General features: G+C 36.9%; 2 protein-coding genes across 18 annotated transcripts in view; both read left to right on the plus strand.

Annotated features, from left to right (window-relative positions):
- LOC107696884 (calcium/calmodulin-dependent protein kinase type II subunit gamma-like) overlaps nt 1-20688 on the plus strand; it is a 65427-nt gene extending 44739 nt beyond the window's left edge. For 2 of the 17 annotated variants that reach the window (XM_016497431.1, XM_016497435.1), the window contains 9 exons: nt 2760-2800; nt 3484-3516; nt 8412-8466; nt 11710-11814; nt 15722-15853; nt 16716-16791; nt 17423-17517; nt 17844-18092; nt 18171-20688. In XM_016497431.1, coding sequence (XP_016352917.1) covers nt 2760-2800; nt 3484-3516; nt 8412-8466; nt 11710-11814; nt 15722-15853; nt 16716-16791; nt 17423-17517; nt 17844-18076 — 770 coding nt within the window. In that variant the 3' untranslated portion in view covers nt 18077-18092; nt 18171-20688. Of the gene's footprint in view, nt 1-2759; nt 2801-3483; nt 3517-5504; nt 5583-8411; nt 8467-11709; nt 11815-15721; nt 15854-16715; nt 16792-17422; nt 17518-17843; nt 18093-18170 lie in introns of all 17 variants that reach the window. The other 15 variants (XM_016497429.1, XM_016497432.1, XM_016497433.1 and 12 more) reach the window with 11 other exon arrangements.
- A 1303-nt stretch (nt 20689-21991) lies between these two features.
- Nucleotides 21992-23883, plus strand: part of LOC107696886 (synaptopodin 2-like protein) — a 10070-nt gene continuing 8178 nt past the window's right edge. Inside the window, exon 1 of the mRNA XM_016497447.1 lies at nt 21992-22496. Within this exon, the coding sequence (XP_016352933.1) occupies nt 22395-22496 (102 nt within the window). The 5' untranslated portion in view covers nt 21992-22394. The remainder of the gene's footprint in view (nt 22497-23883) is intronic.

Consider the following 23883-nt stretch of genomic DNA (forward strand, 5'->3'; position numbering starts at 1 on the left):
AATTCAAATTTGATTCAGTAGAAGTCTTGAGTGAAATTTAAGTGAATTGACAAATATAAAACAAGCTCAAATTGAAATTAAGTCACTCCCAACCCTGAGACGCATTCGTATCCCTTTGTGCTTCATGACTTTTGACCAAAGTCTAGGATGAAAGAGCCCTCCTTTCCTGTCAAAGGTGACCTTTGCATTCAGCCTGCACTGAATGTCTCTACAAAAATGCTGTGAACTTGTCAGAAGATGTTTTGTGTCATTGTCAGCAGGTTGGGATGGTAAGAAGAGTATCGCAAAAAATGTATTATGCCTTCCAAGTGGTGTCTCTCTGGAAGCATAATGCATTATGGGTCTGTGCTCTTGGTGATGGTCCGGGGATGCTCCGGTGGAGGTATTTCAGCCAGAGTCACCTTAAGGAACGGCGTTATACTTAAGAGTTGCATTACAGATTTAGTTGCCTTGTTTTATGTTGATGGTTTCTTAAGGTGGCTCATTCTCCTTGTGTACCTCAGTCCAAAGTCAGGTCGGCTTATGGTCAACCAACTGCACTGGTATGAAATTGTGGGTGGATGCTGACATGCATTTGCCTGTAGTAAGAATGAATGTCTACATCATGTATGTATTAGCATGCTCTTAAGGGAAGACTTATTGAGAAGAACCACTCTACTGAAGTCTTCACAGTGGGGATCGCTGTGGCGTCCCTCAGAAGTACCTTTCAGCATGTGTTTGGGTGTCTTTTATGTGCATGGAGGACCCGAAGCAACAGGAACCACATGTCCTTTTGTCTTGCTTTTAGTTTATTTCTTAGTTTCTCGCCTCTTCATATACGTCTTAATGAAAGTGGCATGTCTGTGAATGCTCTGCCAAATGCTTCTGTTGCTTTACAATGATACTTAATAGTTGCAATGGTTTATTTAAGCCTCAGAAGTACATATGATTTAATAATCAGAGGCAGTTGTTGGCGATGTGATAGACTGTTATATCAGCCAGGCCATTTAATTAGCTGCTATTTGACTATTTTGAGAGCATCGTCCAATAAGCATGCCCACTTATGAGTTCCTTTAATTTTAGCAAATTTGTGTATGTCTCAGTTCCTATCATCGTAAGATTTTAAGAAGTCTCTTATGTTCACCAAGGCTGCATTTCTTTGTTCAAAAATACAGTTAAACAGAAATTTTGATCAATATTATTACCATTTAAAACAACTTTCTATGTTAACATATTTTAAAATGTAATTTATTCCTGTGATAGCAAAGCTGAATTTTCAGCAGTCATTACTCCAATCTTCAGTGTCACATGATACTTCAAAATCATTCTAGTATGCTAAGAAACAGCATTTATTTGAAATAGAAGTATGTTGCAATGTAAAAGGCTTTACTGTCACTTTTGATCAATTTAATGCATTCTTGCTGAAATTTTTTTTTATTTAATCTTACTGACCCCAAACTTTTGAACAGTAGTGCATATAGAAGCACTTTATTGGCCATTAGCCACCATACTCTCTATTAGAAATGGCATTGACTATCTAATAAACCTCTTATCAGTCCACCACTAATGCTAAAGTAGTTTTTGATCTATTCCATGCTATCAACAAGTGCAGCACACAAACTCAGTTGACCCCATTATACAATTTTAATTACAAGGCCAGTTTAATTACGAGCACAACAGCTGAACAGGTCAGAAAAAAAGGACTTATCGTCCAACCACTCAGTCCTCTAATGAATCAGCAGTTCAGCTCTAATGTGCTAGAGTGAATTGAAACAGACATTGGTCTTGTGCAGGAGAAATGCCTTCATTGATGACAGCAGGCCAGACAGGAGATGCCTCTGCACAGCATGGACCCAGCATGAACAGAAACTCCTCTAGTTTTACTTTGATTTGCTTGATTATTTTGTTTGCCACAGCTATTTTTCTTTTTAAAAATCTGTTGATTGATTTATTTGACCTTTTTCCCTTTTTGCATTCTTTCCTACCTCTGTCTACTTTAAAAGGTAAGGGAATTTGGGGATAATACTTAGAAAGTCTACTTGTGTCCTTGTATGGTTTTTGTTTGTGCATATGTGCTGGCATTGTGTCTCATTAGATCAGTTTCGTTTTCAAAAACCATGTTTCTGTTTATGAGAACACAGAATAAGATGTGCTCATAAAGTATGTTTCATATCAAACTGAGGTGGTCTTTCACATTTCTTGGTGGAGAGAATCTTCTAGTCCCGTTTTATGGTACCAGGGCTTTGGCGTGTGCTTGTTCACTGGATATAGGTGCTATTTCATAGCCCTATAGATGGTTATTCTGGTCCTGTGACTCGTCTCAACCAGTGTTATTTTAGTATTATTTATATACTATTATAGTATTTATTAATATTTTGAATTAACTTTTTATTTTCAGTTTTCGTTTTAAGTTTTAGAAATTGTGGTTTGTGTTTTTGTCATTTTTATTAGTTATATTAGTTTTATTTGTTAATCTAAATAGATAGATTGTAGATGGTAATTTAATTGATATAGTTTTAGTAATTTAGTACCTGATCTTAAACTTATTTCAGTTAATGCCAAGGAAACAATTTCATTTTTTTTCCAGTTTAAATTTTTCATCTAATATTTATATTTTATTTTATTTCAGTTTTATTTCAATTACTGAAAACAATTTTTAATATTTTTAGTTAGCAATACCATTAAACTAAAGGAGCGACATTCCTATGTCAGGAACTATTCAGTTCATCAAATGTTTGAGCATTTCTAAGGTGTTTTTGTTTTCTCTCCTCATCTTTCAGCATGCAAAAGTTTACTGAACAAGAAGTCTGATGGCGTGAAGGTAAGCCCCACACACGTTACTTAAGTTCTTGAATCAGCATTGGAATCATACAATTTTATGGTTTTGTTAACATAAAGAAATGCACAATTCTACCCCAGTTTTAATGTTTAAAAGATTTGTCCTGTCATATTGATTTGTCTTCTTTAACGGACATATTATAAACAGAACTGACAGTCAAGCTAACCGGCAAATGGTTTGCATAAAACCAAAGAGATTAAACACTCTCTGTTTCTAATTTAAAATGATTAGCTGCTTACGTTTTATTAGGCTGATATACTTCAATGTGAAGGAGACCTAAGCAAAAACCATTTAGCATATTTAGACTATTCATGATATTTGCCCATTTGTTAGTCCTGTGTCATGGCAAAATCTGTTAAAGCAGAGAGACCTACTCAGCCCTGTGCCGTCTCTGTGCATGCAGTGAATCGTCTGCCTTTCACCAAGCAACCGAGAAGCAAATACTTGAAATGAAAGAAGTCTTATCAATAAATCGATTTCAGCAGTTTAACACTTTTCAACTGTTGCCTCTGTCACATCACACATGGCTTTGCAACTTCTTGTGGTTGTTTATTTTTCTTCTCTCCTCTCTGTGGGATCTAACTAGCAGCTTTATTTTTTTCTGTGTTCACTGGCCTGTTTTTTATGCTTCCCTCTTTTGCCCTCCTCTGTTTCACCCTGTTCAGAAAAGGAAGTCAAGCTCCAGTGTTTATTTGATGGTGAGATCTGTTCCGTGTCTCTCCCCTTTTTCTGACTCTCCCTCAACACTTTCTCACTCTCTGGCTCTCTTTTTTTTTTCTTGTTTGAGATGCTCGAGAGTTTGTTTGGGTCTTTTATTTATTTATTTTTTGTCTCATTGTAGGATTTTGTGAGTCATATGATCATCAAACATTAACAGAGTCATGTTCACCCATTCAACTCTGTTTTATTACATACACACATTTATATTGTAAGCCTATTCTTGAAACTCGTTCTTCATTACCATTGCATCTCAGTGCTTTCTTGGTTTGCAGACCAGGGTTTCTCCTTGACCTAAGTTTGGTCTGTCTTCTGCAAGCCCTTGATACATCCTGTGAGCTTCCTCCAGCTCGACTCTCTTCACTTTCATGGGTCTTTTAGAATCAGTAGCATGTAGCCAATTATAACCAGGGCTGAAGTTTGCTCAGAGTGGACAAAGGACTCTTACTTGGTGCTCTTCAATAGGAAAGAGAGAATTTAAATGTTATTGGAACAGACTGTCTAAAGACACAGACAATCAAGCCTTTCTCTCACTGGAACTCCCTTTTTTCCCACAGTCCATAGTGTGTCAGGCCATTTCTGTTGCCATGGTAATAGCTGCAGTGGCTGTGACATCAGGTTTGTCCTAACAAGTGATAAGCCCCTTGTTACGATTAAAAAAAAAAGTATTTTTTTCTATTTATCTTTTTTATTTTTATTTTTTTATTGTGATGATGTTTAATTATAATGATGTTCAATTATCCATATGGATTTCAGTGAATTTTTTTTCCCTCGAAGAATAAATACATTTTCCTCTGTCGGTCAAGAGATTGAAAGTAAATTACAGCAGCAGCAGTTGATGTCTGTGAGTTAGACATGGCCGTTTTGTTTTAGCCTCATCAGGTTTGTTAACCTGTTGAATCTTTCTGTAAGGATTCTTGAACATTCTTCTCAAGAATCGTCTCTGTTTTACCGACGCCTCTTTTCTTTCTTTCCTATAGTCAGACTTTGTTCTTTTTTTTAATCATAAGTTGTACCCTGCATTGATTCACAGAGTCAGAGGTCTGAGCGTAAACTCTTCTCGCTGAAGCTTTTCACTGCATGCACTAGTGGACTATCAGGGTCTTGTGGCTCCATGACAGTAACATTGGCCTCTAGTTGTTGTTACAGTGCCAACAAAATAGTCTATTTAAATATTTTTGTAAATGCCAAACACTTTATCTGTAGCCTTAAAACATTTATTTGATTCTGATTTGATTCTGTTTTTTGGCACTGGAGGAACTGTTGTATCCATCTTCATTGATATATTCTAATATATATAAATATATTTACACATTTATCAACACTGTAACAAATTCTCTCCACATAGATGTTTGAAAGATGCTTACATACACATTTACTGAATTCACTTTATTATTATTATTATTAAATAATTAAAAAAATAAAACATTTTAAAAATTAAATGATATGCTTTATTCTCTGTAGTCATATTTTATTGAACAGTTACAAAACCACTGCCCAATTATATCGTATAACAATAAAGAACATAACCATGTAAAGGAAGCTTACTGGCTACTTTTGTACAGCCTCCATGTTTTATCTTTGTTTTTATCAAGAACTGTAATGTGATTTACAGATGCATGAGAATTGCTTCATTATTTTTCATTTTGTACTATTATCCACCATCGGTAGTTTAAATCTGTCATTTCGTATAATCTGCGTACCTCTCACAAAAACAAGACCATACAGTTGAGCATCTTTCATTAAGTCAAGTACAGCTAAAACTGCTTATTTCATCAAAGTGTATCATTAAAGGGCACATTACATGAGTGTTCTCTTACTTCTAAGCAAATTTACCCATACAGGTCCCCTTACGTGCTGTACTGTTGCTCGACATGTCGAGTATGAGTTGAGGCTGTCGGTTCTTGAATGCCACTAAACAAAAGTCATTTTGTGTTGTCATTTTTGTTTTGTTTTGTTTTTGCCCCAGCCACAGACAAACAACAACAAAAACAGTGTAGTAAGCAGCAGCACCAAAGACAGCAGCATATCATCCACCGCACCAATGGTACCTCATCTTAACTTTTTATTTCTTTCACTCATAGTCTTGCCTATTCTTAGTCCTTAAGTCTATGTTTAGTAAAAGGCTTTATCAGTTTGTCCCATACCTGTTGTTTTGACTTCCACCACCCATTGCTCAATCCACTCAGATGAAGATGTGTGACGTTGCTCATGGTTTTTGATGAGTTGAACTAAAACATCTGGTTTGTGCCTGTGGATTTCTCTCTGGCTTCCTATTTTACCCAAACAAACTCGCAGGAGAAGTTTGACAGCGTAACAGACAAACCCTGTACTTAAAACAACTTCAGATAACTTTTCTTTTTGCTCTGGCCATATTAAAGTGAGATGACACCTTTTTAGGCTAGTGGAATGTAGATAAACCCTAGTTGCACCTTCTCTTAATCTCAGTCGAGTATCCAAGGGTAAAACAGGATCATTTTATATCAGGAAGCAGAGCTGTTCTGTTTGTTCTGAAGATGCAATCCCTGACTTTGCATTATGGGTAATTGCTCCTTTGACTGACGAATGGCTGTTACAGGTACGGCCCAGTTTACAGCCTTCAAAGGACACGAGACATCTAAAAGTCTGAGATCATTATATATTATCAGCATAAAATGTGAATAAAAACAATTTAAATACCAAAATATTTAATTGAGATATATATATAATGTTTAATTGAGTATTATTTGAATATTAAATTCAGTATATCTCAGTGTTTGGTTTTGTCCTCAACTCCATATTCATGTTATGTCAGTTTCGTTCTGTGTTTTAAATGTTCAGTAAGGTCTCAGACTTTTGGACACTACAGTGTCCCTGTCCTCATGCTACACTCTGTGATTGACAAGTGTGCCCATCCTGCTCCCGCACAGACCTTGAAGTTGCTCGGGCTGACAGGCGATGAGGGTTTTTGTCTGAAATGCGTCAGAGGGAATGAATTTATAATTGCCTTTCAGCATGTAGGGACTGCATCTTCAAGTCTGCATTGACAGGTTGCTTATTAGAGGGTGTTGTGTTAGTGGTGGTGTAAATAAAGTAGAATCTAGTGCGCAAGACCGTTTGTTTATATGTGGGGTGTGAATGTGCAAAGGTGGGATCAATGCTTTGTTTTTTCAGGAGAAATAACATACTGTGGCATTGAAAGCTAACTGTTTGTGCAGTGTTAATCATTTCTGTTATGTCTGTGTGCTGTTGGTGACTGGGGTTGGTCTTGGAGAGAGTCTCGTCAAGCTTAATGAATACTTCTTCCACTGTGTTTCTGTGGTTAACTGTACCCAGTCCTTGCTTGCATATCCACTGACCTTCAGTTGTATAATGTCCTTCTTTACAAAAATTGTAGTTATTGTGTCCAGTGGCCTCAAAGTATTTAGACACCTAACTCACACTTAAACATGTATGTATACCATTGCATGTAGCATATTTTTTTTTACATTAATGAATTAATTTTTTATTTGAATATTTTATTTATTGTTATTGATATTTCTGGTTATCAAACAACAGACCAAGTAGTATTTATTTAAAAGAAATATAGCACAAACAAGTGTAATAAATCCAAATTTTTATTTTTTTATTTTTTTTTTATTAATCACTATTTCTGGACATCACACATTATGATTGATTGATTGATTGATTGTCAAACTTTACTAGATCATGTTCATTATATAACAAAACACCAAGCCAAGTGGCATTTTATTTTAAAGAAAAATCACAGGCACAGGCATGTTTATTTATTTATTAGTTTTTAAATTATTTATATTAATTAATTATTATTTATTATTTTATTTGTTTGTTACTGTTATTTCTGGTTAGCAAACATGAGTGTAACATGCTATAACAAAACACTAACACAAGTAGCATTTATTTTAAAGAAATACAGCACAAGCTTGCTTGTTTGTTTGTTTAACATAAAAACATACAAGCAAATAATAGTAAATATCACTTTTTGTATATTTTACATTTTGGGCCACTGTATCCACCTTTTTCTTCAACGCGGAAGTAAGCCTATGGGTTCATTAGCCGCTATAGGGAAATAACGAGAAGAATAACAACGTAAAACTGTTTGCACTACAAACCAGTGTGTTCATAATTAAGATAATACATTAAAATAATATGGTAAGACACACCAATTTTCAATATCAAGCAGCAAAAGGAGCGATTTTGTACAGCTAAAAATAGCTGAACGCCAATGAGACCGGAAGCTAGACCCATAGAATTTACAAATGGCCTCGCCCATTTTTACGGCAAGAAAAAGGTGGATACATATTATTAACCTAAGTAACTCAAATGCAGAATTCCCCAATGTCAGCGTTTGATGTACATTCTGGCTACTGACAATCATGACAGTAGTACAGTCTCATCATGCTAGTTGTGGAGTTAGGGTCCCTACACCCTCTTGCCTCAGCCCTGCATGGTAAACTCTCTCCTGCCTCCCCCAGGAACCACAGACCACTGTCATGCACAATCCAGCCGATGGCATCAAGGTAAGCCACCTCTTTTAGCTCTGCACTGAACACCAGTCATTTGAGCTACTTCCCCTAACCTTCACAAATATCACTCAAATGAAGGGGGCTTGCCCTCATGCTGGGTTGGCTGGTTTGTGCAGGGCTTGGTGTGTTTCTGTGAGAGCTCAGTTTGTGTGTGAGGGTGTGCTGGGGTATATCTGTGCTTGCGGGTGGTTCTTTATATGTGTGTATTTGCTGATTTACAGTGTGCACTGTATATTGTTCCACATAGTTTATAGACCCTGTCTGCAAACCTGTATTTCTATACTTCTTTTCCCGTCTTCCCACCATCCTACGATCAACCCTCCATCTTGCACATTGTATCTCTCTCGTCACAGGGGTCTACAGAGAGCTGTAACACCACAGAAGAGGAGGACATGAAAGGTAGGAAAGGTACACTATCAACTCCTCATGTATTCTGCATGTCTTTCTCTTGTTCTCTGGGATCTACAGAAAGGGGTGTGTGTGTATTGGTGCAAATATTAATTAAAAAGGCCATTAGTTAGTGTATTAAAGACCCTTTTTACACCTGATATTTAGATCTGTCCTGTAACAACAAATTTTGTGGGCAGGGTCTTTGATTTTGTGATTACAACAGTTCTGTGCAAAAGATGCTTCACCAAAATGTTGCTTTCAAGACTATATGTATCTTTTGCCTAAGTGTGTCAGTAGGTAATATCAGTTTTAGATTTCCAAACATTCCTTTTGCAAATTGTAATTATCCACTGAGATTATTGTTTGACCAAGTAGTCCGACATCAGATGGTATCGTTGAAACATAGATATATATGAGCTCCGCATCCGCAGACTTGGCCCTGGAGGGCCACTGTCCTGCAGAGTTTAGACCAACCCTAATTAAACACACCTGAACCAGATAATCAAGCTCTTGCTAGGCATACTAGAAACTTCCAGACAGGTATGTTGAGACAAGTTGAAGCTAAACTCTGCAGGACACCGGCCCTCCAGGACACCCCTGGTTTAGACCTACCCTGAGAAAACTCACCTGCCTGCAACCTTCTAGTAATCCTGAAGACACTGATTAGCTGGTTCAAGTGTATTTGATTAGGGTTGGAGCTGAACTCTGCAGGATACCAGCCCTCCAGGATTAAGTTTGCCCATCAGATTGCCCATTTTCAGATTGTACAAAAAATGTATGAATGAGATTGTATGAATTCATCTGAATTTGCCACCAATTCACCAAAATATAAAAGTTACGAACTGCCATGAGTGTGTTCCATTTACTCACCCTCATGTTGTTTTCATATCCATAAGATTTTAATTGATCTCAGAAACACAAACGAATATACTATGAATGAAACCTGACAGATTTCTGTCCCTCCATTGAAAGCCCATTGATGCGTTACAAAGTTCATAAAGATGGTAAAAGAAATCCGTATTAATCGAGCAGTTTAATTCAAGTCTTTTGAAGAAACACGGTCACTGTATATGATAAACAGATTTCATTTAGCTTTTATTCACGTATAAACATTGATCAACGCACATCAAATATGGTAAACGGAGGCCCAAATGTGTTTTCTTGATGCACATGAACTAATGAGATTTGTTATCGAGTGTCAAGCAAGTACAGTTGAGTTTCCGTTTACCATATTTGATGAGCACTACGTGTGTTGATCATTGTTAATTTGTGAATAAAAACCTTATGCATTTTATACTACAAATTCAATGTTTTTTGACTACCTCTGAATGTGATTTCAGTAAAAGGATCATGAAATGCTTTGGACAGACTTTATTACCAGGTGTAAATGGGGTCAAGAGTTGTACACTTTCCCAACACTTAAAGAGAAATAGTGGTAATGAGGGCCAGAGGGAATAAATAGATACAGATACAGGCAGACAGTGAGATTTATTCCTGTGTGGTGAAGGGGCCCTCATGGCATGATAATTGCTTTGCGTGTGCATTGACATCCAGCTCATCAGCTGTAGATACATTGCTGGTCATTACAGCAGCAGCTATAGTGTAGTATAAGGCACCAAAACAGGGTCAGACTGACTGATTGCTATCATTTTGTGTTCGTATAATGAATGTCCACAATATCTGAGGTAGTATTCGTTTTACTGCACTGACCTTTACAGACAACAAACACCGCTTTTGACAGAGCCTCTGTATCACGTCACACAGTATGATGTCTAACAGAGTCACATGGTGATTTATTATAGCACGGCAATATTACACAGTTCAACTCAATTATACACAACCTTGGCATCATTCATCATCGGATTGGTCTTTTTGTTAAATTCTAAGTTATTCTGAGCTTTTATATTATCTTTTGACGGCTGTTAGATAATAAAACTTTACCTTATTTTAACCACTTCTATTAAAGTTTAATAGGTTTAGGTTTAATAGGTCACTAGAGCTTTAGGATCATTCATTACTTAACACTATAACACTATAAGTACACACAATACACACAATAACTGGGACCTAACCCTCAGAGACCCAAGCTTTTTTAAAAGAAATGAGTAATTTTATCAGCAAGGATGCATTAATTTGATTTAAAAGTGACAGTAAAGACTTTTATAATGTTATAAAATATTTATGTTTCAAGTAAACGCCCCTTTAAACGTTTTATTTTATTCATCAAACAATCTGAGACTGTATCACGGTTTCCACAAAAATATTACACATCACAACTGTTTTAAACATTCATAATAAGAAATGTTTCTTGAGCAGCAAATCAGCATGTTAGGATGATTTCTGAAGGATCATGTGACACTGAAGACTGCTGAACATTCGGCCATTATAGGCATATATTAAGTTTCAAAATAGATAAAAATATAAAGCTGTTATTTTAAATTGTAATGATATTTCACAATATTACTCTTTTCACTGTATTTTTGATCAATTAAATGCAGCCGTGCTAAGTAGAAAAGACTTCTTTCAAAAATATTTTAAAATCTTACCACGCCCAAACTTTTGAATAGTTGTGTGTGTATTTATATCAAACTGTTTAAAACACAAACTGCATAAAACTTGTCATCATGATGTTATATCCATTTTTTGTTTTGGGATGAATTTGGAAAAAAATGTTAGACAGTTTTCATAATCGGGTTTCAAGGTAACAAAATGTACCTGTTTTACCTAGTTTTATCTCACATTTATTTGTTTATTAAGTATTTAATTGCTTTAAATAACTGTTGCGGTTCTTCCAACAGTGGGTCTCTGAGGGATAAACCTCAGAAACCATTCACTTGCGTCATAGCAGAGAGATCTCACATTCTATACCAGGGTGAAAATACTGTATGTCCCAGACAGAGAAGTCTTTCAGCTTTTTCTAAAACTGTGTAAATACAAACAGTTGTATAACATGTCCTTGTATAGAGGTATTAGAGACTTCAGGGTTTAGAAAATATTGCTTATTTTGAATTTACATTTTTTTTCACATAATTTTACCCTTTATAGTAATTGCTTTTTGCTTTTAAGTTGCATGAACATTATGTTTTAGCATGTGTTTTTTGTGTACTCTATTGTGTCTGCTGTTGTTATTTTTGGACGATTATCATGCACATTGTGTCATCATTTCATATATAAATATAGCACAAAAGCCAAGCTGGAACAAGGCTTGTGGTATAACTTACCACAACAAATGTCACATTTTTCCCCCTAATTGTCTGTCAGTATCGGTGGGTGGGGCTAGCAATGACAGTGCAGTGGTGAACCAGTGCAGTGCCTCTGAGGAGCCAGCTCCTCAACCCGAGGCCTCTCCCCCCTGCCCACCGCCCAGTAAGTCAACTGCTACAGCAGTGAACTTATCAGCTGTTTCTACAACTCCCTCTTGGACTCATCTGATCTCTACCTTACATTCTCCGTCTCACTGTTCCCACTTCTAACTTAGTTTCTCACCTTTCTAACCTTGTCATTACTTAATATGCTAAAAATAAATCTGGCTGAGATGGACTCACTGGACTTCTAAATTGTTAAATACCCTAATTTTAAGGTTTGGTGTCATTATGAAAGGGGTCATATGATACATTTTATTTGTATTGTTGATGTATTGTTTTTATTAGTTTTGTTTCCACAAAAACATTAGTTCAGTTTATTTAGCACCCTCTCTCTGACCCTTGAATTAAACAATTTTTGTTGCTTTATGAATTGTCCACTCAGACATGGGCAGCATATTTGCTGCTCAGATGTGAAGCATAAACGGATGTTATATAAGTATACTGAATACTGTATTTAAAGTATTCATCTGTGTCTGTGTGATGCAGGAAGGTTGCGGTTGAGTAGAAAGTAAAAGTTAAAATTTAAGTTTAAGTTACAGTATGTTTTTGTAGTATAATATGAATTAAAAATCAAGGAAAATTTTATTCCTTATGATATGACCCTTTCAAGACAATAATATTGTCATTGTAGTACTTAAAAATAAAAATGCATGCCACATGATCTGCTGTAATCGGCATTGTACACTTATTAGCACAATCAAGGACAGAGATCGTCACCTAATTTTGAGTCTCTCGCAGTGAGTCTACCATTTTGCCGAAGGATCATGTGACACTGAAGACTGCTGAACATTCGGCCATTATAGGCATATATTAAGTTTCAAAATAGATAAAAATATAAAGCTGTTATTTTAAATTGTAATGATATTTCACAATATTACTCTTTTCACTGTATTTTTGATCAATTAAATGCAGCCGTGCTAAGTAGAAAAGACTTCTTTCAAAAATATTTTAAAATCTTACCACGCCCAAACTTTTGAATAGTTGTGTGTGTATTTATATCAAACTGTTTAAAACACAAACTGCATAAAACTTGTCATCATGATGTTATATCCATTTTTTGTTTTGGGATGAATTTGGAAAAAAATGTTAGACAGTTTTCATAATCGGGTTTCAAGGTAACAAAATGTACCTGTTTTACCTAGTTTTATCTCACATTTATTTGTTTATTAAGTATTTAATTGCTTTAAATAACTGTTGCGGTTCTTCCAACAGTGGGTCTCTGAGGGATAAACCTCAGAAACCATTCACTTGCGTCATAGCAGAGAGATCTCACATTCTATACCAGGGTGAAAATACTGTATGTCCCAGACAGAGAAGTCTTTCAGCTTTTTCTAAAACTGTGTAAATACAAACAGTTGTATAACATGTCCTTGTATAGAGGTATTAGAGACTTCAGGGTTTAGAAAATATTGCTTATTTTGAATTTACATTTTTTTTCACATAATTTTACCCTTTATAGTAATTGCTTTTTGCTTTTAAGTTGCATGAACATTATGTTTTAGCATGTGTTTTTTGTGTACTCTATTGTGTCTGCTGTTGTTATTTTTGGACGATTATCATGCACATTGTGTCATCATTTCATATATAAATATAGCACAAAAGCCAAGCTGGAACAAGGCTTGTGGTATAACTTACCACAACAAATGTCACATTTTTCCCCCTAATTGTCTGTCAGTATCGGTGGGTGGGGCTAGCAATGACAGTGCAGTGGTGAACCAGTGCAGTGCCTCTGAGGAGCCAGCTCCTCAACCCGAGGCCTCTCCCCCCTGCCCACCGCCCAGTAAGTCAACTGCTACAGCAGTGAACTTATCAGCTGTTTCTACAACTCCCTCTTGGACTCATCTGATCTCTACCTTACATTCTCCGTCTCACTGTTCCCACTTCTAACTTAGTTTCTCACCTTTCTAACCTTGTCATTACTTAATATGCTAAAAATAAATCTGGCTGAGATGGACTCACTGGACTTCTACATTGTTAAATGCCCTAATTTTATGGTTTGGTGTCATTATGAAAGGGGTCATATGATACATTTTATTTGTATTGTTGATGTATTGTTTTTATTAGTTTTGTTTCCACAAAAACATTAGTTCAGTTTATTTAGCACCCTCTCTCTGACCCTTGAATTAAACAATTTTTGTTGCTTTATGAATTGTCCACTCAGACATGGGCAGCATATTTGCTGCTCAGATGTGAAGCATAAACGGATGTTATATAAGTATACTGAATACTGTATTTAAAGTATTCATCTGTGTCTGTGTGATGCAGGAAGGTTGCGGTTGAGTAGAAAGTAAAAGTTAAAATTTAAGTTTAAGTTACAGTATGTTTTTGTAGTATAATATGAATTAAAAATCAAGGAAAATTTTATTCCTTATGATATGACCCTTTCAAGACAATAATATTGTCATTGTAGTACTTAAAAATAAAAATGCATGCCACATGATCTGCTGTAATCGGCATTGTACACTTATTAGCACAATCAAGGACAGAGATCGTCACCTAATTTTGAGTCTCTCGCAGTGAGTCTACCATTTTGCCCTGTACTCGTGTACATCCTCACCTCTGACATGGAAAGGATTGCACTGACCTTCTCAGTCAGAGTGACCTTTTCATTTATTTATCTGTGTGACACTGAATACTTTGAGTGTGACAGATGAGCAGAGGGCCCGTGCTGGGACTGTACATGACAGACATCTCTCAACACATGCACATACTGTGCATAGATCTGTGTGGCTATTACTCCTCGTGTTCTTCATTAATGCCTACCGCTTATGCTTCTGTTGTATCGTCTTTGTATCTCTGTCTTGGCTGCATGTTGAGTTCAGCGGCTGCTCAAACCATTGAACCAGACTGCTGCAGGTTTCTGTTTAAAAAAACCATGAGATCTGCCACCATCTGCTGGACTGTTCAAACAAACGCTACCAGCTCTCTGATTCAGTATGTTGCAGTATTGCTACTGTAATTCTGTTTTCATACTTATCAGTTCTGCCAGTGTGTATGTTTTCTGTTCATTAATCAAATTCAGTAATCATCTAATTACTGAATTTATTTCTTCAGTGTTTTCTGTGTGACATGCAGTAAATAGCAGTGCAGTGGTTTAAGCATCGATTGCATTAGCTTGATATTCTATGTAGCATATGATATAATCTTGGTCAGTGGTTCTCAGCCGTTATAGGATGGTTTACATCTTGTTTTTATGTGTTTATTTGTTAGCATTTACAAATAAGCACACAACCCCCCGCCCCCAAGCGCCCCTAGTGGGCCCCAGTCCCCTGGTTAAGAACCACTGATCTGGATGTATGAATTAGTGACTGAATGTTTGGAACAGAACACTAGCTTACTACTAACTGAATATACGGAAATAAAATCTAAATGTATAAGTAAAACATTTTAATTTTGTATATATTTTTGTAGACAATTTTCTGATCAGATAATGAGTCAAGAAAAGAAAACAATTAATTTCTTTTGGTAAATAGAAATAGAAAGGTGAAAATAAATAGAAATGAAAGGTGCATTTGAATGCATTGCATTGTGGGATGTAGTATTCCACACAGTAATCTCTGTTTAATACTGCACATACTGTCAAATGTAATAGGTTATCCAGATATTTCATGCATAGAGAAAATTTGCATATTGTGCACCATATACATACAGTACTATATACTGAAGCCGTAGTAAGGTAGTATACTGTTCTGAAGGCAGCATGTGTCTCTATGTAGAGCTGTTGCTCTTTTGTTAGTTTTGACTGCTTTTATTGTCCTCATTTGTAAGTCGCTTTGGATAAAAGCGTCTGCTAAATGACTAAATGTAAATGTAGTACTCATTTTGTTTGTCATACTTTTGTTTTGCTGTGGCCTAGCATCTCTGTGTGCATAGTTGCAGCTTTGTTTATTTGTGCCGTTGTCTTGCAGCCGATCCACCACATGATGTTAAGAATGTAGCTTGGAGCAGTTCAGGTCAGAGCTCCTGTCCTGATTTAGAGCCTGCTGTACCTGCTTCAGCCTCCACAACACCAGGGGGCAGCAGCGTGCACAGGCAGCAGTGTAAGTCTTAGACTGTTGATTTAGTGACAAATATAATTAAAGGTGCTGTATGTAAGTTTTTGACTCTACTAAAGCATAAAAATACCATATGTTTGCAGATATTTAAGAAACATGCTAAGTTAACATACTTGTTTATCTGAAAAACAATGCTACAGTCAGTTATTCTCCTTTGAAAATGTACGTTCCGGGCCGGAATGTCGGTCTCTGTTTTGGTTTGTGAAACCCGCCCACTACCAGTTTACCCAATTGTATTTCGGCACCCCGGGTTGCTGGTTGGCGGGAAACACAGCGTATTTCATTTCAGTCATGGAAGCTGGCAAACGAAAGTGTTGGTGTCGTCAATCTGGCAACCTGCGTGTGCTTCAAGTCTGAGGAGGAGCGACCGGGTGAAAAAAACCCGCTCCAATATTTTGAATTTGGACTGCAATACCTAGTTCAACCACTCGGTGTCAATCCTACATACAGCACCTTTAAGTTTTGTTTTGTTTTTCTAAATGTAAATCCTGACAGTCCCTCTGGCTTTACCAAAGTCCCAGCAGTTCACACCCTATAACAGTTCTCTAGCGAAACATGTCAATCCGAAGGGATTATTATTTTAAACGTGTTAATCTGCGATAACAACCGGCTGGATGTACATTATCCCTTACATATAAATCATCCAAGACCCCTGCTTATACTAAAATCAGGGTCCCTAGGAAAATAGTGCTTATCTTGAAGGACAGCACCATTCACAACTAATAGTATGCTGAGCTGAATGTGAGATTTCAAGAGTAGATAGTTAGGAACAAAAAGTTGGTTTGTGATTTTTAAATAATGGTTGTGGATAAAACTTGATTGTTCCTTCTATTCCTCCAAACACCAGCACGAAAGCAGGAGATCATTAAAATCACAGAGCAGCTGATTGAGGCCATCAACAACGGAGATTTTGAAGCTTACACGTAAGTACTGTTTATATGTGCTGTTTTCATCTGCCATACAACTGATTACACAGATTTGTTTGCACTGTGCATCTTATGGATTTTCATAATTTTTGTTGGTAGATTTTGAAGTACTTATAAATTGAACTAAAATCATGCTTTCTGGGGTATAACATGCATAAGTGATGATTTCATACATTTCTGGAATAGTTTTCTACCAAACTTGAGAAAGTACACAAATAATAGACAACAAAATCTGTAAGCATTAATATAGCTCATACAGCAAATACAATATCTTGTATTAAATTACAGGTACAAACACCTTATTTATGATGACGAAATATTTTTGAAAATCTTGTTTTATCAGCATTTTAAGTGGGTATTGTATCTTAAAAAGCACAAGCATGTTTGCTTATAACATGCATGAAACATTTGATGAAATATTTATTTTAAATGAACAACCTGTTAAAATGACCAAAAAATCATTTTTGTAATAATGCGCAAATTTGTGCCTTTTAGGTAAGATTATGCCAATTTCCATACTTCCCATTTTTAAATGTGTAAAATTAAACATTCTAGATGTTTGGGGGGTATTGAGTCAAAAACCGAATAGTAGTTTGCATTGTCATCTCAGTAACCTTTACTGTTCCAGGAGGATCTGTGACCCTGGCCTGACCTCTTTTGAGCCCGAGGCACTTGGAAACCTGGTTGAGGGAATGGACTTCCATAAGTTCTACTTTGAGAATTGTAAGCCCCATGCTTTTAATGTACTAGTGTCCAATAAAGTTGTATACATTTGCTGTACCTATTAATAACATGCTTTCTGCAGGGCCAATGTCCTGCAGAGTTTAACTTCAACCAGCTCCAACACACTTGCCTGGAGGTTTCTAGTGAGTTTGAAGACCTTGGTTAACTGGCTCAGGTGTGTTTATTTAGGGTTGAAGCTAAACTCTGCAGGATAGTGGCCGTCCAGGAACAGGTTTGGACAGCCCTGAGTTAAAAGGTATTAAAGCTAACCTGTTAGGTGTAGATAACTGAATATATCTTTGTCTGCTGCCTGTGTTTGACTACAGTGCTGAGTAAGAACAGTAAGCCTGTGCATACAACCATCCTGAACCCTCACGTGCACCTGATTGGAGAGGACGCCGCCTGCATCGCCTATATCCGACTGACACAGTACATGGACAGCCAGGGCCGGGCACGCAGCAGCCAGTCGGAGGAGACACGCGTGTGGCACCGCCGAGATGCCAAGTGGCTCAACATCCACTTCCACTGCTCTGGAGCTCCTGCCGCACCTCTACAGTGAATCACAGAGGGCAAAGGTACGGATTGACAAACACCTTAGTGCCAACAAAACAAGTGAAACATTATTTAGTATTTTTTTATATTCTCTCCATTAGCATGCCTGAATACTAAAGCTGATTGGAGCATTTCTTCTCCGTGCACGTCTTGCCGCCTGGAGCCCGGCCAGAAGAGAACCTCTTGAAGTTTTGAAAACGTGAGGGAAAAAATTGACACAACTAAGAAATATATTTAAAAGCGGCCACCACTTCAGTCCAACTCTAGCTAGATGTGGGGCGGGCAGCCACGGCAGCAGCCCTGCCTTCTGGATGCTGCATGCTTCTAATGCCCACACGGGGCGCTGTATTGTCTTTACCCATAATCCCATACTGTCTGCTGCCCAACATTCGGAAATGGTGTTTAAAATTATTAGTAATATATTGTAAAATACTGAGATCTTCACTTGTGTAATTAACAGCCAGTAGAGATGGAAGTTAGAATCAGAAATGTGAATCGTTGAAGAGCACACGCCGTTTTAAGGGTAAATGATGTGAGTTTATTACATTTAAGAAAACATTTTTCTGTTTTGTTTTTCTTTTCTTTTTACGCAAAGAATGTGGTGGCATGGCATATCAGAGGGAACGAAAAAATGTATCAGACGTTGAAGCACCAAAGTGTAGACTCTAGACGTTGAGAAGAGGATGTTTTAATGTTGCTTTTATTTTCTTTGAAATTGAGGAATGGGGTTGGGGAAGATTTATTTTCTGGCTTTCTGTCGTGTTTTGGTGGATCTCTTGGTTTTTATCTTCTGAATGATGCGGTATTTGAAAGTATTTTGTGTTTTCAAGACAATTGTTTTAAAGTGGGACACGATTTAATATAGTTGTGCATAAATAGATATTTATAAAAGAGAAAGGACAAAACAGTATGTGGTGTCTGGGGGGGTGATGTGTGTGTTTGTGTACGTATAAATGTTTTTTCTTGGGTTCAAGATGCTTGTTGCTATGTAGTGTTTTGCGTAAATCTTCTTAACACACACTTCCACATGAGGCCTGAACTCAAGTTGGGTTGGTTTACTTGCCTTCCTGTATGTTTGCACCCATAACCTCTAGGCTCTCTGAACCTGAAGTTGCAGAACCCTCACTTTCTTTGAATCGAGTTTGTTGTATGTCTCTTGGTCCCCAGGGGGCGCTAAACACTATACACGACATGCTCATCATAACCCTTGCTCTCCCTCCCAGAGTTACTCTGCTCACCTTTTAGGCTTCCAGCTGCTGTGCATATCATTTTTTAGACTATAAGCATGTCGAGAAAAACAAAACAAAAAACAAATAAAATGGCCTGTACTGTTTTGCACATAAGCTTGAGACTCTATGCTGTTCTGTTCACTTTTTGTGGACTGCTTTGCAACTTCAGGTTATGAAATCCATCCTTAGGGGTCCATGCTCTAGAAGAAGACCCAAACTGTCACATTATCTCTCCATGAGTGTTTGTACACTTGTTCTGATGCTGTTTACGTTGTCTCATCATCATACATTGTGACTTTAGAAGACTTGATTGTGGTTTGTTAAGATCACCTGACCATCTATAGGCAGGGATTTGAATGAAAATGATTTGATGAATGCAGTTCCATGGTGTTTTGGGGTCCATTCTATGGTAGAATCTGTTCTGGGTATGTTGATCTTGTTTTATTTTTTTTTTCTCCAGTATAACCTGTAAATACTAATGCAGATCATTGATGAGGGATGAATCGGGAACGCTTAGCCATTCATCTTCATCCAGATGCCCGTAGACTCACAGACTTTCAGTACACACAACTCGCTGTTTTGGTAAACAACTCACGTAGTTAAAAAAAAATGTTGTTTTGGGTGTGTTAAAGCACATGGACACATTGTGCTCCCTTTAAAGCTTATCTGTGTGACTGTCATACATCTGAACACTGTTCTTGACTGTGTTATTATGTAGATTCCTGTGTGTGAATTGTGGAGGTTTAACGTTCCCCCTTTTATTCTGTGCTAAGCCATTTCTTGTGACATTTTACCTTTTAAAGTTGGGCAAACTTTGCACCCAACTCTATATGTTCAAAAAAGGGAGGAAAGAGAGTACTCCTACCCTAAGGCATCTTGTTAGTGAGTTCACTTGTCCACAGATGAAACCGTCTGGCACTGTGATGTCTGCCATATCTTCATACTGTCCCTGCTGTAGTGTGTCTTATAACAGTGTGTTCAGCCCTAGTCTCTGGCCACTTCTGTCACTCATAGTGCGTCCTCTCAGATATGAGTGTCCTTGTTTAAAAAAAAGTGCAGTTTAGTCAGTCACACATACATAAAAAATGTAAATGATTAAGAGATGTTTCCAGATGCAGGAGTTCATAGTTCTTGTATTTCTTATGACTGTTAGATGGACACAAACGCCTTTGTATGCGAAGTGAATAATTCCTGAACTAAATAACTCCCACATCCAAACCATATATGCAGTTCAGCAGAAGGAAAATATGCATGTGTAACTTTCTGGTAATACTTTTCACTGTCTGTGTTAATTAGAATTGAATTATGTATATATTCCCTGCATCTTCAAGGTAAATGAAATGTGGCTTGGTTGGTTTCCAATGCTACAATCAAAAGCTAATTTTGTAAAGAAATGGACTAAAAGAGATTAACAAAGCTTTAGCTTGGTATGTTTCCCCATTCTTGTTAGTTTTTTGCATTGATGGGACTACATATGCTTATACTCTGAGGTTTAATTGGATGCTGGATTTTTGCATGACCATATAATTAATAAAACTATGAATTTAAATCTATCAAGTGTTTGTTTGAATGTTGTTAAACCATCATAGCTTTGTTGTTATTGAAACATTTGGAAGTATTTAATAAAACATTTCAACATCACTGTCTTTGCTCTCCTGCTCAGCGTGCATTTGAAGTAGAGACGAACGCAAATGCGTGGACTTTGCAGTTGCATGCTTAACTGATGAATTCTGATATTTCGGAAAACAAGGATGTAAGAAATTGAGCTTGCACGACTAGAAGCACCCACGTAGGCTACTGTACCTGCCTGAAGCTTTTTAGAGCTCATTGGTTTAGGGCATTAAACAGAAATGTCTTATTTATTTACTACATTAAGGCAATGTTGTCTGAGTAGCTCTTATTTCATCAGAATCACAGCTGTCACGCAGCATTTTTATGCTCACTAATGCTGCATTTATTTGATCAAATATATAGTAAAAACGGTAATACTGCAGTTTAAAACAACTGTTTTATATTGTAATATATTTTAAAATGTAATTTATTCCTGTGATGCCAAAGCTGAATTTTCTCCAGTCATTACTGCAGTCTTCAGTGTCACATGATCCTTCAGAAATCATCATATGCTGGTGCTAAAGAAACATTTCTTATTGTTATCAATGTTGTAAACAGTTGTGCTGCTCAGTATTTTTGTTGAAACAACATACATTTTGTTTTCAGGATTCTTTGATGAATAGAAAGTACAGAAATGTTTCATCTAAATGTCTTTTAGACCTGCTGGTGATCAATGTCTAAATCCTGAATGTGGAAATAAAGTGTCACTAAGTCTCTTTTAATTTCCTACTCAGGTCAGGCATGTGCGTGCATGCCTAAAGAAAGATTGATTGGACAAGTGTCCCAGTTTGGACGCCAAGAGGACAGGTCTGTTGTCAGTATGTGTACAGACGCAGTGGTAAAACAAACTAGCTCTGTGATTCATCCCACGCTATTAGAAGGTCCTGATTGTAATAATATAAAACGTAGGAAAACCTCAATTGACAGTAATCTAATTCCTTGACCACCATTTACTGAAAAGAAGGTTACATTAAATTGTATGCGCTATTTTTCAATGAGAGATTGTAAACATAAGTGAAATAACTAATTTCTTTCAATTTCAGACTTAAATCTACTTGTCGCTGTTCTGAATTTGTCAAAAAGCTTGACCGTTTAGCAAGAGAGGCAAAGAGCTATTTTTATATCAGTAATGTACCCCCCTCCCTTTAAGCCAGCGCTGTGAGTGACAGCACAGCTGTGGTGAACTAGCTTCTACCTTCATCCAACACAAGATTCCAGTGCACAGGGAGACGCTGGGTATCTTTTCTCTTTCCCCTCTATTTTAGCTTCCTTTATGGCTGCACCCCTATCACCAGCATCCAGCTCAGGGTATGGGAGGGGTTCCATGTGCATTCGTATTCGCGCAAGAGCAGGTAGAAGGAACCCCAGGACATAGTTGCAGTAGTAGTTGGCTTCTCTAATGGGGCCTTGAAATAACATGGACCGTAGGTACTAAGGGCCCCCAGGCCAACAAACGGAATCAAAGAAGCAAGCACAGACCGCACCATGGTGGCTGAGGAAGTTATCATCACCCTATCCGGAGGAGCACCATGGGGCTTCAGACTACAGGGAGGAATCGAGCACCAGAAGCCTCTGCAGGTTGCCAAGGTAGGATTGCCGGGAAACACAACAATGAACGTACTGTACCTCACTTTAAGTCTTTTAGTGTTATTTCAGCCCACGGTTCTTTAGTTCCAAAGAAACTTTAGCTGTTTAGAGCCACCTGAAGATGTAATGGACACCAGAAGCACAGGCCCCTGCACTCTTAAGTGTGGTGTGGAACTGATCCTCTACCAAAAAAGCCAAATGATTCATAGAGCTGTGAACTTTCAAGTACCATTTGAACTGAACATTAACCCCTTTAACCTTTGAGTCCTAAGTAGTTAATGTGCACCAATTGTACATTTTGTAATAGTAACAATGCAATAGTAGATTACCAGTAACAAGCCAAGCTTGTAGAATAAAACTGTATGTAAAACGAAGAGGAACTGAAGTATTTGCTTTTTATGTCTAATAGTTAATGAGAAGCTAAGCAAACATTTTTGTATCTAGCTGTTACTATAAGGAAACAAGGTGTTTTTGTACTACATATAATTATCTGATACTGGTTTCTACTGTGATTTTGTAATTACTTAGCTTATCTTAAATAGTAGATTGTGAGCCTGTTCTATATTATAGATAGAAATTATAATAATGTATAAATAAAGGATGTTGAACTTTATGCTCTCATACACACTGTATAAATAAAGGATGTTGAACTTTATGCTCTCACACACACTGTATTACTGTAGTTTATGGCTTACCTTAGCCTTTGAGGATTCAGGTCATATTTAATAACATTTGCAATCATCTTTCTTCCAATTCCAGCAGACTTTGTTTTCTTTACACAGGATACAATGTCTTGTATTCAGTGTTGGGGGTAACGCATTACAAGTAACACGAGTTACGTAATCAGATTACTTTTTTCAAGTAACTAGTAAAGTAACGCTTTACTTTTTAATTTACAAGAGAATATCTGAGTTACTTTTTCAAATAAGTAACGCAAGTAACTTTTTTTTTCAATTTATTGATTGACAGCTCTCCTGTTCCCATGTTGAGAGAAATCAGAAGATGTTACTGTAGTTCTAAAATAAATATGAATATGCATTAATTCATCTCACAACAACAACAAAAAAAAAAACAGATTCAGTTTTCCTCAAAATGAATAAAAATAATGCAACTCAGAATATGACACAAACCTGCAATAATTAAATGTTAAACAACACAAATATCCTTTATGTATTTAATCCCATTCTATTAACCAATGTCTTTGCTTCTGACCTTCGATGATCCAGTTTAACCATAATAATAAGCAAAAATTACTCTAGACAACATTTGTGTGTCTTTTTTTATTGCTGAAGTGTGTTGAAATTTCTTCTTCTGCATTCTACTGTACGAACGTAAATTTACTTTCCCTTCAGCCTGAGGCTTATTCATTTCACTTTTGGTGTGAAAA

The sequence above is a fragment of the Sinocyclocheilus anshuiensis genome, unplaced genomic scaffold, assembly GCF_001515605.1.
Source record: "Sinocyclocheilus anshuiensis isolate Anshui unplaced genomic scaffold, SAMN03320099.WGS_v1.1 scaffold1224, whole genome shotgun sequence".
Classification (NCBI taxonomy): domain Eukaryota; kingdom Metazoa; phylum Chordata; class Actinopteri; order Cypriniformes; family Cyprinidae; genus Sinocyclocheilus; species Sinocyclocheilus anshuiensis.